Below are 16925 nucleotides of genomic sequence, written 5' to 3'. Positions count from 1 at the left end.
CTTTTGTTTGGAAAACTATAAATGTCCGTGTATGCATATACAATTAAATTATGTTTTTATTCAAATTTAGTTCAGTTAATTTCAGTGAGCTTTAGCCCTCTATAGCAGAAAAAATACAATACATAAATTCAATTTAATGTGTGTTTCACAGAGTGAATACTACTAAGTATAAGTATAAATATAAATACCTATGATTTGAAATATTCCATTTTCACAGAGCCTTTGTTTTAAGTCAAATGAATCTGCTACAAGCTTCTTCTCACGCTGCTCAGTCTATGACTCAAATGACCAGCAGATGGTGCTCAAACATCCTACTTCAGTTTGTGCAGTATATTTAAATAATTTGCGCTGCATCTTGAGGCTCAGTGACAGAGCCAAGGATACTTTGACACATGAACCAGGGGATGAAGGAATCCAACTGCCCTGTGATTAGTGGACAAGTTGCTACCTGCTGCTGTGACTACTTCCTGAGTTTCAGCTGCACAATACATAGTTGGTAGAAGAGTCTCAAAGACAACAATTAAAAATATATAATAAGACCTATATCAATTACATAATGACAAAACATTTCTACTTTAATACTGAAAATACTACTAACTACTAAACATTACTACGCTATTTTTCTTTAGAAGTCAAATATATTTTAGTTCTTTTCAACATACCAGTTTGAGTTACAAGATAATGCAGTGGATTTGAATCTGATCAGAATAAGGTCAAATTTATTAAAGGTGAACTAAATAGCCTCAGTGGCCTGCCTCAATGCTTTAATGCAAGTACAGAAAGTACAGAAAAGTGCCTTTATAAGAATTTACTTACTTCTAATTCTCAATTTAGCAAATCAAAGTTTTCTCTGAAAGAAAAATGTTTATGATTATAAAACAAAGATCTCAATCTCAGACAGTGTGTAGACACACTGACAAGTGAGCTATAAGACAGAAATACCTATGATGAATCATAACATAATAAAACAATAACCTCACCCATTACCCCTTTACATCCCATCTTGTAGTTGATACAGAACATTTGACAAAGACAATACCCCAGTGCTTATCCAGTTTGCCTTTAACACTATAAAGCTCATAGTGCAACCTTCCATACTGATAATTTTGCAGAATAAAATGTCGAAACATCATTTGTTTAACAAGAACTGTTGAAAATACTAATCTTTACATCAGTAGTGGAGGTCAGGCTAGTAACAAACATTCGCTGTTCAAAGTCACACGAGAGACGACCACAAACCCACACTCACAGCTGAAGCACAAAACTCAGTGTATTTCGGTCCCCTAAGAGAAACCTAGCAAAAAACACCATTTGATTAATAGAAATTGTAAACAATGTGAATGTGGTAGAGTATCCCATGACAAAAACAAAACTTTGTGAAGTTTTTAAAGTTAAAATATTTTCCTAAACATTATCAGTATTTCAAAAGTAGATAAAAGCTTTAAATGAAGAGTACCTTTATGCTGTGTTATTTCACCTGGTCCAAATCATAGCCTCATCAGAAGACAAGCAGTACTCTGGATTTGAATCCACACAGAAGGTCCATACTCTGAGTGAATGGGGAGAAGACAAATCAACTCCTGTAATCCTCTCCTGGAACTCAACAACCTCTTAGAAGTGACCTTTCACAACAACAAAGAACAAATGCTAACAATAGTTCTGCAGGCTCCAGTTTCAAACTTAAGTGAGACAAGGTGCCTCACACCTTCTCTTGTGGTTACACGTGACCCTAAAAGTCAGAGACACAAAGACTCTGGACAGCTGGGAATGAAAACTTTAATGGACAAACAAGTGGTCTGCAAGAGCTTGAAATAGAATCAGAGTTAAGTAAAGGAGATGGAAATTCTGGTAAGAGCAAACAAGGACAAGGTTTGGTGGGATGTGACAGGAAGTAGACGGCGCTAAAAGGTTCTGGTTCATTTTTGACCAACATGCTTTATAACATTTCATTGTACCATACCTGGATTTAAATTCTGTGTCAGGCCAAGAAAATAATATTAAAGTTTTATTAGCTCCTGACTGCCATTATTCACAATAGTTTAATTTGCCTCTTTGTCTTTCATCATATGACAAACTTGAGTTACTCAATGCATTTGGTTTTAGTATATATGTGTGTGTAAATGACATCAACATTACATTTAATTTAATACATAAAGTATTCATGGTTTCTCATAGGCTTATCTGTTGCTGCTGGTCAAACAGAAAAATACCTTTGCTGAGTACCTGCGTCACAAGCTGTACCCAAGCTGTCCTGTGAACCAGCAAGCCCTCAAAGGCAGCCAGCAGGAATTTCACAAGTTATCTTTGTGCTCAAGGATAAAGAGAAGAAAACAATACCGCGTCAACAGAAACAGGCCAAGGGCACTCACAGCAGGCATCTTTTGGATACAAGCCTGGTGTATAGGTCACAAGATAAATTTGTTTCAGTGCACAGACATATGTCATATATTTGTTTTATTCTTCTTTCTTCATTAATATAATTTGATGTTATTCATGATTCAATTCAGTTCAATTCAATTCAATTTTATTTGTATAGTGCTTTTTACAATTGACATTGACATCAGATTGTCCCTGATGAGCAAGCCGAGGACGATGGTGGCAAGGAAAAACTCCCTGAGAAGGGACAGAAAAGGAAGAAACCTTGAGAGGAACCAGACTCAACAGGGAACCCATCCTCATATGGGTGATTACATGCTGTGTAGGCAGCAGGCAGTTCAGTATAACAGTTAATGTCTTTAAGTTAATGTGGAGTCCAATTAGCTATTGGAGGCTCAGGTGGATGATGCAAATGCTAAAGGGAATTATAGTCCAAGATTTTATTTTTTTTAAGGTTTAAGTGCATAGAAAGTTGCAGAAGAGTTCTGTTTTCAGCAGGGTTTTGATAATTGGGAGCGAGGCTGCTGAGAGTGCAAAATAAAAACTTGTGATTCTTTTTGTTATTTTTACTGTTTACCAGGAGTGACAGTTTGATTCCATAGATGGTCAATATTAAAATTATAATGACTTAATTTGCATTTGTCTGTTCATTTGTTAAAAATCCAATACATGTTGTCAATCCATGACTGAATATTTTTTGTAATTTGTGGTAGGACTTAACATTGGTTTTTATCTGATCTATTTTAATAACATAAACTTTGGGTATTCTTTAGTTAAAGCTTTTAAAACCAAAATAATGAGCCTTGTATGTTTGTTATGAGACTAACTATACACTTATTGACTTTGAAGACCTTGCAGGCACAGCCACCATGTTGATAAAAATAATGTACTGCATCATTTGCAACAGAGAGTCAATTTACTGCATAACATGATGGAATTAAAAAAAAAATGGCCAAAATGTGTCAGTTGCCATATTGCTTTTCCAAATCTTTATGACATCACTTTAATGTGTTACATTAAGATAAGTTACACTGATGGGAAAAAACTAGGCTGACTTATAAAAACTGCTGATGTTGTTGTTAATGTCCCTGGCAGTGGCAGAAACATAAGTAAACCAATGTTCAGTATTGATACTGTAATATTCTCTGATTGTTTTTTTTTTTATTGTAAATTCCTAAACCAGACTTTTGACAGACATTTACATTTACACAAAACAGATTATTATGATACTAATTACATCTCCATATGCAATTACCTAGGTTTATGCATGAAATAAAGGTAGTGTGAGTCTAGAACACAACATCATCACTGGCATCCTGAAGAGCATGCTGTCAGTTTTTGCATATCAAACTTAGGAGGCTTTGACTCCAAAATTACAGAAAATCATTGTTGTTGTTCTGGAGAATATTTTTCCAAATTTTTAGAAGGCTCTTCATACCAAGTTACTTATTTCACATCTAATGTGGTGGCAGAGAGAGAGCAAAAAACAATGCCAAGTAACCAGGATTAGACTAAGGGTCCAGATCTGACTGTGAACAGTGGTGAGTGATAATAAAGGGATCTCACAGCTGTGACCTTGGCCTTGTCTTGCCTTGCTGTAGACAACAGCTGCAGCTCTTTATGATCAGTTTTGAAATGTATTTCACACACTATCACTTGACAGACTATTGCTGAGGTTTAGATCTCAGTATGTTTGAGGCCCCATTAATCTTGCTTGTCTATTAGCCTACTTCATTTAGTTAGAGTTTATATGCAAAGCCTATGATAAAAAATGTCTGTGGTGAAATCCACTGTAGAGCTAAATGTTCTAGGCAACTAGTACCTCTTCTATTGTTATGAATATTGTTGTTGTTATTAATATTATTGTCTTGTTAGTGATAAGACAAGAAAGACACACGTCTAATGAACACTGTCATCAAGCATTTCTCTAACCTGCTGGGACAAAAGAGAAGTTGATAGACTGTAGCCTATCCCTTTTCCCCACCTCCTGCCTCTCCCTTTCTTTGTCATGGTCCAGTTTGGCCTTGTTCACAAGGTGAGAGCAACAAATAGCAGCACAAGGCTCTACCCAATTTGGACAATGCTTTTTGTGCTAGGCAACACGGATGCCATTTCTCTGATATATCCCCATATTTGGTTGACTAACAACCTTTATTAATGGAGAGGCAACCCAGTGTCAGCCACTGGATCCATCATTTCCCTTGACAAAGGTTCATGGTCAAAGGTAGGAAAAAAGAAAACAATTCAAAACAACTCAAATGAGAAACTGCTAGATTGTGTGTAATTGACTTTTTTAGCGTGTTTGTGAAAGATGGACAGTAAAATCCGTAAAGATATTTCATCCCAACGACATTTTGTAAGCTCTTACTGATATATTTGAGTGAGTGGATTAATTCTATTATTGTGATTTTCTTTATTACTTGTCAAACTTGACTAATGCAATATTACATTTGGTTTACTTCTATCTACTTGATAGAAATAGCACAGATCCCAACATCCTACGAAGTGAAACACCTCAGGTAATCCTTTTCCTTGTTTTGCCAATGTGGGCTTGTTTTTACTCAACATCAAAAAGCATAGGACATCCAATTTTCCCTGGGTTCCAAGACAATCTTATTCTTAAAAGGTTGAAAAATGGGCGATGCCGCAATGGCAGAGTTTGGGACAGCTGCTCCTTTTCTGAGGAAGTCAGATAAGGAGCGTTTGGAAGCCCAAACTCGTCCATTTGACATGAAGAAAGAATGCTTCGTGCCTGACCCAGAGGTGGAGTACGTCAAAGCTTCTATCACCAGTCGTGATGGTGACAAGGTCACTGCTCAGACTGAATTTGGAAAAGTATGTACATCATATGCTTTCACTTTAGCTGTATGCTACTATAGGCCTTCAACTTTGTTTAAAATGTGTTATCATTTTCAACAGACTGTCACAGTAAAGGAGTGTGATGTACACCCTCAAAACCCACCAAAGTTTGATAAAATTGAAGACATGGCAATGTTCACCTTCCTGCATGAACCTGCTGTGCTGTTTAACCTTAAAGAGCGTTACGCAGCATGGATGATCTATGTAAGACACTGAATATTTAAAATAAAATCTCTACTGCTAACCTATCAGTTAACTTACAATTATCTGCTACCCTTCTCTATGACAGACTTACTCTGGGCTGTTCTGTGTGACTGTCAACCCCTACAAGTGGCTGCCAGTCTACAACCAAGAAGTGGTTATTGCTTATAGAGGAAAGAAGAGGAGTGAAGCTCCTCCTCATATCTTCTCCATCTCTGACAATGGCTACCAGTACATGCTGGCAGGTAGATAATCAGTTTTATTCTCCATTTGTTTAATTATTCAATTCTGCTATCATGCCATATTTAACTTATGTATCGATCATTTACAGACAGAGAAAACCAGTCAATTCTTATCACGTAAGTGAGGCAGTCATCAAAAATCTCACACAGTTGTTAAGCGTCATAGGTCTTGGTTTACAGTTTCTCCCTTCTCTTTAGTGGAGAATCTGGTGCTGGAAAGACTGTCAACACTAAACGTGTCATTCAGTACTTTGCCAGCATTGCAGCTGTCCCGAGTGCTGGGAAGAAAGATCCAGCTGTTGAAAAGAAGGTCTTTTTTTAAACATACAGTATGTAACTCTTCTAATTCTTTATAGAAAAACAGTGAGAGTAAGTTAAAGTATTTTCTTTTGTCTATATTTGACAAAATCAGGGTACTCTGGAAGATCAGATCATCCAGGCTAACCCTGCTCTGGAGGCCTTTGGTAATGCCAAGACCATCAGGAATGACAACTCCTCCAGATTTGTGAGTGTCTGTGTGAATGTAGTGGTGCTTTATCTTTATTAATTAGTTAAGTTAATTTTTGTAGAAGCCTATTAGAAATGAAAAAACAAACTACTTTTCCCTGCAGGGTAAATTCATCCGTATTCATTTTGACAACCGAGGAAAGTTGGCCTCTGCTGATATTGAGACTTGTAAGTCAAAGTAAATCCATTTGTATTTCAATATTGTCAGGGGTTATCTGGTGCAGAATGGAATTCGCATAACATTACTATAATTCCATCTTACTCTAATATACTATACCTATACTATACTATACCTCTAACAGACCTTCTGGAAAAGTCTCGCGTAACGTATCAACTCAAAGCTGAAAGGGACTACCACATTTTCTACCAGATTTTGTCTCAGGCAAAGCCTGAACTTCTGGGTAAGCGTACCATATGTATCATTTACTGTACATGATAAATCATATATGTGATAAACGTAGTATTTATTTATTTAATGAAATAAATATATTATGTCAAATATCTGTTTCAGAAATGCTGCTCATCACCAACAACCCCTATGACTATGCTTTCATCTCCCAAGGAGAGACAACTGTAGCCTCCATCAATGACTCTGAAGAGCTGATGGCCACTGATGTGAGCTTTGCTCTTGGATTCACAAAGCCAAATAATGGTAAATTATACCTTAACTATAAATACCAGATTTCCTTTGTTTTCAAATTAGGATGCTTTTGATGTGTTGGGCTTCACTCAAGAAGAGAAGAACAGTATTTACAAGTTGACTGGTGCCATCATGCATCATGGTAACATGAAGTTCAAGCAGAAGCAACGAGAGGAGCAGGCAGAGGCTGATGGTACTGAAGGTAAGAAAGTTGTTATATCTATTTTTATTATTATTATTATGTTTCGGACAACTACATTTGTATTTCCACACCAGTTTACATGTCTGAGAATATGTTTCAGATTTGTCACAAGTTTGGACCTGTGTGGCAAATAACCTTAAAAAGGAATACAGAAAAGCTCAGAGAGTATTTCTATCATAATAATAATAATACATTTATTTATAGAGCACTTTTCTAAACATGTGTTACAAAGTGCTTCACAAGTGCACGGTTGTGGTGCGGGAAACATTAATACAAACAAAACAATAATACAAACACAGCTCACAACAACTACCGCATCAGTCCTTTGAAAGACCAGTTCCAACGTAAAGATACTGTAATCTAATGGAGAGTCTTCCCAAAGACAGATTTGTTTTAGATTACAGAAGATCGCAAAAGACTCGCCAGTAGAGGTATGAATTAAGGAGAGATTTAAAAGATGTTACTGAATCAGCTAATCTTATTTCCTTGGGTAAGTTGTTCCAGAGTTTAGGGGCTCTAACTGAAAAGGCTCTGTCACTAGTTGTCATTCTGACATCAGGGACATACAGAAGATTTCTACCAGAGGATCTCAGGCTACGTGCAGGCTCATAAGGCTTTAAAAGCTGGGATATATAGCTAGGGGAAAGACCATGCAGAACTTTAAAAGTTATTAATAAAATCTTGAAACCAATCCTAAAACATACTGGCAGCCAGTGTAGGGAAGTTAATACAGGAGTGATGTGATCGTATTTTCTTTTTCTAGTTAAGGGTCTTGCAGCTGAATTCTGAACAATCTGGAGCCGATTAATAGATTTGTGGCTGAGACAGGTGAACAGATTGTTGCAATAGACAAGGCGTGAGGAAATAAATGCGTGTAAGATTACTTCAGTATCATGAAATGATAGAATTGAACGTATTTTGGAGATATTTCTAAGATGATAAAAACATGCCTGAACAAGCTTTGTGACATGATGCTCAAAGTTAAGTTTACTATCAAACCAAACACCAAGACTTTTTGCAGTGGGCTTAGAATTATCTAAGAGAGAATCTGTGCAGGGCAAAATGTGTTTGGCTATACGTTGTGGACTGATAACAACTATTTCTGTTTTGTCAGAATTCAGCTGCAGGAAATTTTGAGCAATCCAGCTTTTTATCTCATTTATACACTCATGTAAGGAACTCAGTCCCCCGTGGTCTGATATCTTAAAGGGACAGTACAGCTGAGTGTCGTCAGCATAGCAATAAAAAGAGACACAGTGTTCATGAATAATATGTCCCAAAGGGAGCATATACAAAGAGAACAAGATTGGCCCCAGCACTGAACCTTGCGGGACTCCGTACTTTACAGGAGAAAAAGACGACTTGTAGTTATTAACGGTAACACAAAACGATCTGTTGGACAGGTATGAAGTGAACCAGTCCAGTGCAGTGCCTTCTATTCCAGCCAAGTGCTTTAGTCGGTCTAACAAAAATCATCAGATTTATGAGGTAGAGACTTATGTACATGTAACTTAAGTGTACCTTCACTTTTTCAGATGCTGACAAAGTTGCTTATCTGATGGGCCTGAACTCTGCTGACCTCATCAAAGGTCTTTGTCATCCAAGAGTCAAAGTGGGAAATGAGTGGGTCACCAAGGGACAAAATGTTGCCCAGGTAAAGAGCTGAAAGGGGTCTTTTGGGGAAACTTTGATTTAATATAAATGTAAGTACAGGTTAAGATACATAATTTGATTTAAATATATACATTTTCCTCCCAAGGTGTATTATGCTGTTGGTGCACTGGCTAAGGCAGTGTATGAGAAAATGTTCCTATGGATGGTAATGAGAATTAACCAATCTTTGGACACCAAGCAGCCTCGCCAGTACTTCATTGGTGTACTGGACATTGCTGGATTTGAAATCTTTGATGTGAGTTTTCAATCCAAAGCTAATAAAGGCCATCAGTAACATTGATATTTGTTTTTCTTGTTAAGTCAAGGTGATTTTTGATCACTCTTGATGCAATTACAGTTCAACACCTTTGAGCAGCTGTGCATCAACTTCACCAATGAAAAACTGCAACAGTTCTTCAACCACCACATGTTTGTGCTGGAACAGGAAGAGTACAAGAAAGAGGGAATTGAGTGGGAGTTTATTGACTTTGGCATGGATTTGCAAGCCTGTATTGACCTCATTGAAAAGGTGATTTTTGGGTTATTTAGGCAATTCAAAATTTTTGAGGTTCCATGATCCATAGTTAATGTAGTATTATTTTTTTAACATCAAATCTGCTTCTTTTGCTCATCTTGTCAAAAAGGAGGAGATATAACTTTGATTATTATATTTACCTTAGCCCATGGGTATCATGTCCATCCTTGAAGAGGAGTGCATGTTCCCCAAAGCCACTGATGCCACCTTTAAAGCTAAGCTCTATGACAACCATCTAGGAAAGTCCAACAACTTCCAGAAGCCCAGAATTATCAAAGGGAAACCAGAGGCTCATTTCTCCCTTGTACACTATGCTGGAACTGTTGATTATAATATCAACAACTGGTTGGTGAAGAACAAAGATCCTCTGAATGAGACTGTGGTTGGTCTTTTCCAGAAGTCTAACCTTAAGCTTTTGTCCATACTCTTTGCTGGATATGCAGGAGCTGATTCAGGTATGTTGGCACTCACTAGTAAAAACATGCAGCAGCTGAAAAATATGAAATGATATTGCTTTTTTTATACAGATTCAGTTTCTGTACGGTTGACTACCTTCTCAATTTCAAAGTGATTTTTATTTAGCTCAGGACTCTGGAGGAAAGGGCAAAGGTGGTAGCAAGAAGAAAGGTTCATCCTTCCAAACTGTGTCAGCTTTGCACAGGGTAAAATAATTTGAAATTAAAATTAGTGGCTACAGATTTGTTTAAATATAGTTGTTGAACATTGAAACATAAACGTATAACAAATTATGTGTTAAAAACATGCAGGAGAACCTGAATAAGCTGATGACCAACTTGAGGTCTACTCACCCTCACTTTGTGCGTTGCATCATCCCCAATGAGACGAAGACTCCTGGGGCCATGGAGAACCCTCTGGTGATGCACCAGCTACGCTGTAATGGTGTGTTAGAAGGGATCAGGATCTGTAGAAAGGGTTTCCCAAACAGGATCCTCTATGGAGATTTCAAACAAAGGCCTGTATTAACCCAAAAACAGACCCACATTTACAACTCCAAAAAGAAAAGAAAATTAATTTGTCTAATTTCTGGTTATACATCTTATCACTTTTATGTGTCACAGATACCGTATATTGAACCCCAATGCCATTCCTGAGGGACAGTTCATTGACAACAAGAAGGCTGCTGAGAAACTGTTGGGTTCTTTGGATATTGATCACAACCAGTACAAACTGGGGCACACCAAAGTAAACATTTCCAATGCCGATAAAAACTAAATTACTTTGAATGAATCAGTTTGCAAAATTGATGTATATATTATTACCAACTGTCTAATCTTCTCTTATAAAAAAGGTGTTTTTCAAAGCTGGACTGCTGGGTCAGCTAGAGGAAATGCGAGATGACCGACTAGCTCTTATCATCACTGGTATCCAAGCACGGTCACGAGGTCTTCTGGCAAGAATTGAATTCCAGAAGATTGTTGAACGCAGGTAACTGCTCACAGCACAGTCAGACTTTGTCAGGCAGTTTCATTCTATCTGTATAGCTCAATACCCAAATCACAATATTTCATCATGGGGTTAAGTAACCATTAAAACCATGGTGTACACTAGACTCGCTATGTTAAATGAAAAACTCCAGCAAAAAGCATCTCAACTGTCAGAAATGGAAGAAATCTAATAATTTGACAAAACGCAACCTCAAATGTTCCCTGACCTTTTCTTAGTTTTACAAACTAAAGTTACCATAGCATCAAAAAAAAAAAACAAAAAAACAAAAAAGAGAGTCTTGTAAGCGAAAGGAATTGATTCAAGGTATAATGTACAGTTCTAACAATCAAACTAGATTTTCACTGATGAAGAAGGTTGTAAAGACAATTATAATCTGTTGTAAACAGGGATGCCCTGCTTGTGATCCAGTGGAACATCCGTGCCTTCATGGGGGTCAAGAATTGGCCCTGGATGAAGATGTACTTCAAGATCAAACCTCTGCTGAAGTCGGCAGAGACTGAGAAGGAAATGGCCAACATGAAGGAAGAGTTCACCAAACTGAAAGAAGCCTATGCTAAATCAGAAGCCCGCAGGAAGGAACTTGAGGAAAAAATGGTCTCTCTTCTCCAAGAGAAGAACGACCTGCAGCTCCAAGTTCAGGCTGTATGTTTAAACAATGTTTCTTACAGAATTACAATTAATATCAACATTTGACTAAGTCGAATTACAATGTATTGCTTGTTTCATGTTACTAACAACAGGAACAGGATAATCTGTGTGATGCTGAAGAACGGTGCGAGGGGCTCATCAAGAGCAAGATTCAACTGGAGGCAAAAATCAAAGAGGTGACTGAAAGACTGGAGGATGAGGAAGAGATGAATGCTGAACTGACAGCCAAGAAGAGGAAGTTAGAGGACGAATGTTCTGAGTTGAAGAAAGATATTGACGACTTAGAGTTAACTCTGGCTAAAGTGGAGAAAGAAAAGCATGCCACTGAGAACAAGGTACTTTCAAATACTTCTTAAACGGATATTGTTCTCCATGTCCTAAATAAACTCGGTGTTGACGTCTTTGATCAAAATGTGTTTTGGTTATAGGTAAAGAATCTGACTGAGGAGTTGGCAGCTCTGGATGAAATCATTGCCAAGCTGACCAAAGAAAAGAAAGCCTTACACGAAGCTCATCAGCAAACACTGGATGACTTGCAGAGTGAAGAGGACAAAGTCAACACTCTGACCAAGGCTAAGACTAAGCTGGAGCAGCAAGTGGATGATGTATGAATTAACATAATCTCTTAGATGTAATTTATGTGAAAATAATAAAATAAATAATAAAAGTTCTTTATCACTGCCCACAGCTTGAAGGGTCTCTAGAGCAAGAGAAGAAAATACGTATGGACCTTGAAAGAGCAAAGCGGAAGCTTGAAGGAGATCTGAAATTAGCTCAAGAGAGTTTAATGGACTTGGAAAATGACAAGCAGCAACTTGAAGAGAGGCTGAAAAAGTAACATGAGAAGTACACAAAAACACAGATATATGTTAAATTAATTATGTATCAGATGGTGCATTTAATTTATTTATTTTTTTTTTTCCACAGGAAAGATTTTGAAATCAGTCAACTCAATGGCAAAATAGAGGATGAACAGGCAATGAGTGCCCAGCTCCAGAAAAAACTGAAGGAGTTGCAGGTAATAATAATAATTACTATTATTAGTAAAAGTGTTTGCAATACAGTAATGTAAGCTGAATAAGCAAGTGCTTGGTATGACATGTTAAGATACAATATAATAAGAGCAATACGATTTCATATTTGGCTTTGCTTTGATTTTGGCACATTAGGCCCGCATTGAGGAGCTGGAGGAAGAGCTTGAGGCAGAGCGAGCTGCCCGAGCCAAGGTGGAAAAGCAGAGATCAGATTTGTCCAGAGAACTGGAGGAGATAAGTGAGCGGCTGGAGGAGGCTGGTGGAGCAACTGCTGCCCAGATTGAGATGAACAAGAAGAGGGAGGCTGAGTTCCAGAAACTGCGCAGAGACCTTGAAGAGGCCACTCTGCAGCATGAAGCCACGGCTGCCACGCTCAGGAAGAAACAGGCTGACAGTGTTGCAGACCTGGGAGAGCAGATTGACAACCTGCAGAGAGTCAAGCAGAAGCTGGAGAAGGAGAAGAGTGAGCTCAGACTGGAGCTGGATGATGTGGTTTCCAATATGGAGCAGATTGTAAAGGCTAAGGTAACATACGTATTATATCGTGTTTCTCTCTTTTGATTAATACTTTGGAAGACTTACTTGATACTTCACAAAAGTGGTGTATTTGCAATCTATACTTTTTGTTTTCAGAATAATTTGGAGAAAATGTGCAGGTCTCTGGAAGACCAGATGAATGAATACAAAGCAAAGGCGGAAGAGGGACAACGAGCACTCAATGATTTCTCCATGCAGAAAGCAAAGCTTCAAACTGAAAATGGTTTGCACTGATCTATATGCATTTGACTTAAACTGTATTTTTTTTTAGATATTACAATCTAGTCATTTTATCCTGTAATCACAATCAGGTGAACTTACAAGACAGCTGGAGGAAAAGGACTCCCTGGTGTCTCAGCTCACTAGAGGAAAACAGTCATACACTCAGCAAATTGAAGATCTGAAAAGGCAACTGGAGGAGGAAATCAAGGTAGAAAACAATCGAAACGGAGACATAAGTATCTACAGACAAATTTTAGTCCATGAGAACTACTGAGATACGTTTTCATTTCATTCAGGCCAAGAATGCCTTAGCCCATGCGGTGCAGTCTGCTCGTCATGACTGTGACCTGCTCAGGGAGCAGTATGAGGAGGAGCAAGAGGCCAAGGCTGAACTGCAGCGCAGCATGTCTAAGGCCAATTCTGAGGTGGCTCAGTGGAGAACCAAGTATGAAACTGATGCCATCCAGAGGACCGAGGAACTGGAGGAGGCCAAGTGAGTAAAATATTTTCACTTTTCATTTTGGCAATGTTTAAAAGCGCTTAATCCTGAATAAATTGTATCATAATCTAGAAAAAAGCTGGCTCAGCGTCTGCAGGAGGCTGAGGAGGCTGTTGAAGCAGTGAATGCTAAATGTTCCTCTCTGGAGAAGACCAAACACAGACTACAGAATGAGATCGAAGATCTCATGGTGGATGTGGAGAGGTCCAATGCTGCTGCTGCTGCTCTGGACAAGAAGCAAAGGAACTTCGATAAGGTACAATTTTAAAGCACATGTCACAATTTCACTCCTTTTGATTAACAATTAGAGTATACTGACATTTAAGCGCCCATTTTCAGGTCTTAGCGGAATGGAAACAGAAGTATGAGGAGTCTCAAACTGAGCTGGAGAGCTCTCAAAAGGAAGCCAGATCTCTAAGTACTGAGCTATTCAAGCTGAAGAACTCATATGAAGAATCTCTTGAACATCTGGAAACCATGAAGAGAGAGAATAAGAACCTACAGGGTAAATGATAATAGCAGCTCACACTGCTATTGGGGAGTTTTTTTCTAATGTGTAAATCATTCATGATGATTTCTTTCTTTCAGAGGAGATATCTGACCTCACTGAACAAATTGGTGAGGGTGGAAAGAGTATTCATGAGCTTGAGAAAATTCGGAAACAGTTGGAACAAGAGAAGTCAGAGATACAAACTGCTTTGGAGGAAGCTGAGGTATCTTTCAGTGTTCTGATGGTCGACCTTGTGTATTTGAAAATTAATTCGGAAATAACTGGTCATGTATCTGAATTTAATTGAATTTGCTTCATGGTAGGCATCACTGGAACATGAGGAAGGGAAGATTCTCAGAGCTCAGCTTGAGTTTAATCAGGTTAAGGCTGACATTGAGCGTAAGCTGGCTGAGAAAGATGAAGAAATGGAGCAAGCTAAGAGGAACCAACAGCGAATTGTGGATACTCTTCAGAGCTCTCTTGAGGCTGAGACTCGCAGCAGGAATGAGGCCCTTCGTTTGAAAAAGAAGATGGAGGGAGACCTCAATGAGATGGAGATCCAGCTAAGCCAGGCCAACAGGCAGGCAGCTGAGGCCCAGAAACAGCTGAAAGCTGTTCATGCACATCTAAAGGTAAAAAACACGACTTAACCTTTTATTTTTGCTGCCATAGTTGTTATGGTATCTCTAATTGGAGGCTTTTTTTCCAGGATACTCAGCTACACCTTGATGACTCTCTGCGAGCCAATGATGATATGAAGGAAAACATTGCTATTGTTGAGAGACGCAACAACCTATTACAAACTGAAGTGGAGGAGCTCCGATCTGCTTTGGAGCAAACTGAGAGAGGTCGCAAACTTGCTGAACAAGAGTTGATGGATGTCACTGAAAGGGTGCAGCTACTGCACTCCCAGGTATGGAGCATCTGGCACTCTCTTCTCTTATTGTCAGGTAATTGAGAAATTTTATCAGATAATTTTCCAATTTGACCAGAACACTAGCCTGATAAACCAAAAGAAGAAGCTGGAGGCTGATACGTCCCAGCTTCAAACTGAAGTGGAGGAAGCAGTGCAGGAGTGCAGAAATGCAGAGGAAAAGGCCAAAAAGGCCATTACTGATGCTGCCATGATGGCAGAGGAGCTGAAGAAAGAGCAGGACACCAGCGCTCACCTGGAGCGCATGAAGAAGAACATGGAACAAACCATCAAAGACCTACAGCACCGTCTGGATGAAGCTGAACAGATCGCCATGAAGGGAGGCAAGAAGCAGGTGCAGAAGCTTGAGGCCAGGGTGAGTGTCAATAATTACCAGGAAATTAAAAAACACACTATAATAAGGCAATTTCTTCTCTCTTTTATTTCTTTTTATGTCATAAAAAAGTTAATATCTTGGAAATACTACTTACTTACTTTTATTATTGTTTAACGTGAGAAAACATATAGTCCATGTCATTCCCTCAACAGATCAGAGAACTAGAAAGTGAAGTAGAGACTGAACAAAGAAAGTCCAGTGATTCTATTAAGGGAATAAGAAAATATGAGAGACGAATCAAAGAGCTGACCTATCAGGCAAGTTTCAATTTATTTTACGGTCCTGTGAAACAATACAATCATTATTTCTGTTTAAAACGAAATTATTATTATTTTGTTGTTTTTTATTATTTTCAGACTGAAGAGGATCGTAAAAATCTTTCTCGTCTGCAAGATCTGGTAGACAAGCTGCAGCTAAAGGTCAAATCCTACAAGAAAGCTGCTGAGGAGGCTGTAAGTACACTTTACACTTAAGAAAGGTATATAAAAACATCATCATAATAATAACATAATATATGAATAGCTCGTCACTATGTCGAAAAAATTAAAATCTAGCACTGAATTGACAATAGACAATTTTGAATTTAGATTTGCTGTTGAGTGAAACAACCAACCTGACCTTAGATCTGCAAACTAAACTAATACTACATCACTCAGCATTATTACTGTAAAAGTAAAGACAAAAAAATGGTTTTATAATTTCATATTTTTTAAGCTACATTATTAGTACCAAAAGAAATATCAGACACTGATGAGGATATTGTATACCTGTTCTACAGGAGGAACAAGCCAATAGTAACCTTACAAAGTTTCGCAAACTTCAACATGAGCTTGATGAAGCAGAAGAGAGAGCCGATATCGCTGAGTCTCAGGTCAACAAGCTGCGTGCCAAAAGTCGTGACGTGGGTTCAAAGGTCAGTCAGTGATTTTATTCATGAATTTTTGTGTTGGGAACTAAATGTCCCTAGTTTGCACATATTTAGGCTATAGTGGATATACAGTTTAATAGCATAAATGCTGCCATCTGAATAATGTATTAAGATTGAAATATATGATTGTATTATATTTCATATGATGTATTTTTAATCTTTTAATGAAAAAAGATAGCTGTTTTATAATTTGTATTATTTTTCTTTATCTTAATTTAGAAAGGACACGACGAGGAGTGAACTTCGTTGAATGACTATAAGTTTCTGAGGTACCTGATGTCTCAATAATGGTGTCTCCCTAAGCATGTCAGTTGATCAGTAGAATAAATTTAATCAGCATCTCAATCTGTGCCTTGGATGTTTTTTTCTTCTTATAATAATAACAATTTTACTGGTGTCCCAAAACTTTTGGTCACAACAGGTTTACATATGTATGTGGTTATGTTAACGGTAAAAGCTACATTACTAACATTACTTGTTAGAAAAATACATTTCCTTATGCACAGTGCACCACAAAACTACTACAAAGTACCCTACATCTAAATCAAATCTCAGTCGGCCTATGAAACCCAGGC

General features: G+C 38.0%; 1 protein-coding gene across 2 annotated transcripts; it reads left to right on the top strand.

Moving 5' to 3' along the window:
- The first annotated feature begins 4421 nt into the window (after window positions 1-4421).
- Window positions 4422-16695, top strand: LOC113172424 (myosin-7-like). Of its 2 annotated transcripts, XM_026375389.1 has the most exons (39): window positions 4422-4600; window positions 4853-4895; window positions 5003-5211; window positions 5296-5439; window positions 5525-5681; window positions 5768-5795; window positions 5877-5988; window positions 6091-6183; window positions 6290-6353; window positions 6488-6586; window positions 6697-6800; window positions 6889-7027; window positions 8563-8681; window positions 8787-8936; window positions 9039-9209; window positions 9361-9670; window positions 9798-9877; window positions 9983-10188; window positions 10295-10418; window positions 10525-10661; window positions 11069-11324; window positions 11423-11665; window positions 11759-11935; window positions 12019-12164; window positions 12258-12348; window positions 12500-12889; window positions 12998-13124; window positions 13213-13331; window positions 13420-13616; window positions 13695-13878; window positions 13962-14127; window positions 14211-14335; window positions 14436-14744; window positions 14822-15025; window positions 15105-15401; window positions 15575-15679; window positions 15779-15874; window positions 16201-16335; window positions 16570-16695. In XM_026375389.1, the coding sequence occupies exons 3-39, from the start codon at window positions 5011-5013 to the stop codon at window positions 16588-16590; spliced, it is 5826 nt and encodes a 1941-aa protein (XP_026231174.1). In that variant the 5' UTR covers window positions 4422-4600; window positions 4853-4895; window positions 5003-5010; the 3' UTR covers window positions 16591-16695. The 2 variants fall into 2 exon arrangements, with proteins under 2 accessions (XP_026231174.1, XP_026231175.1); XM_026375390.1 differs by lacking the exon at window positions 4853-4895 and having other exon boundaries at window positions 4952-5211.
- Window positions 16696-16925: the final 230 nt, after the last annotated feature.

The sequence above is a fragment of the Anabas testudineus genome, chromosome 17 (genome assembly GCF_900324465.2).
Source record: "Anabas testudineus chromosome 17, fAnaTes1.2, whole genome shotgun sequence".
In the NCBI taxonomy this organism is placed as follows: Eukaryota; Metazoa; Chordata; class Actinopteri; order Anabantiformes; family Anabantidae; genus Anabas; species Anabas testudineus.
This window is presented reverse-complemented; position numbering and strand designations above follow the sequence as displayed.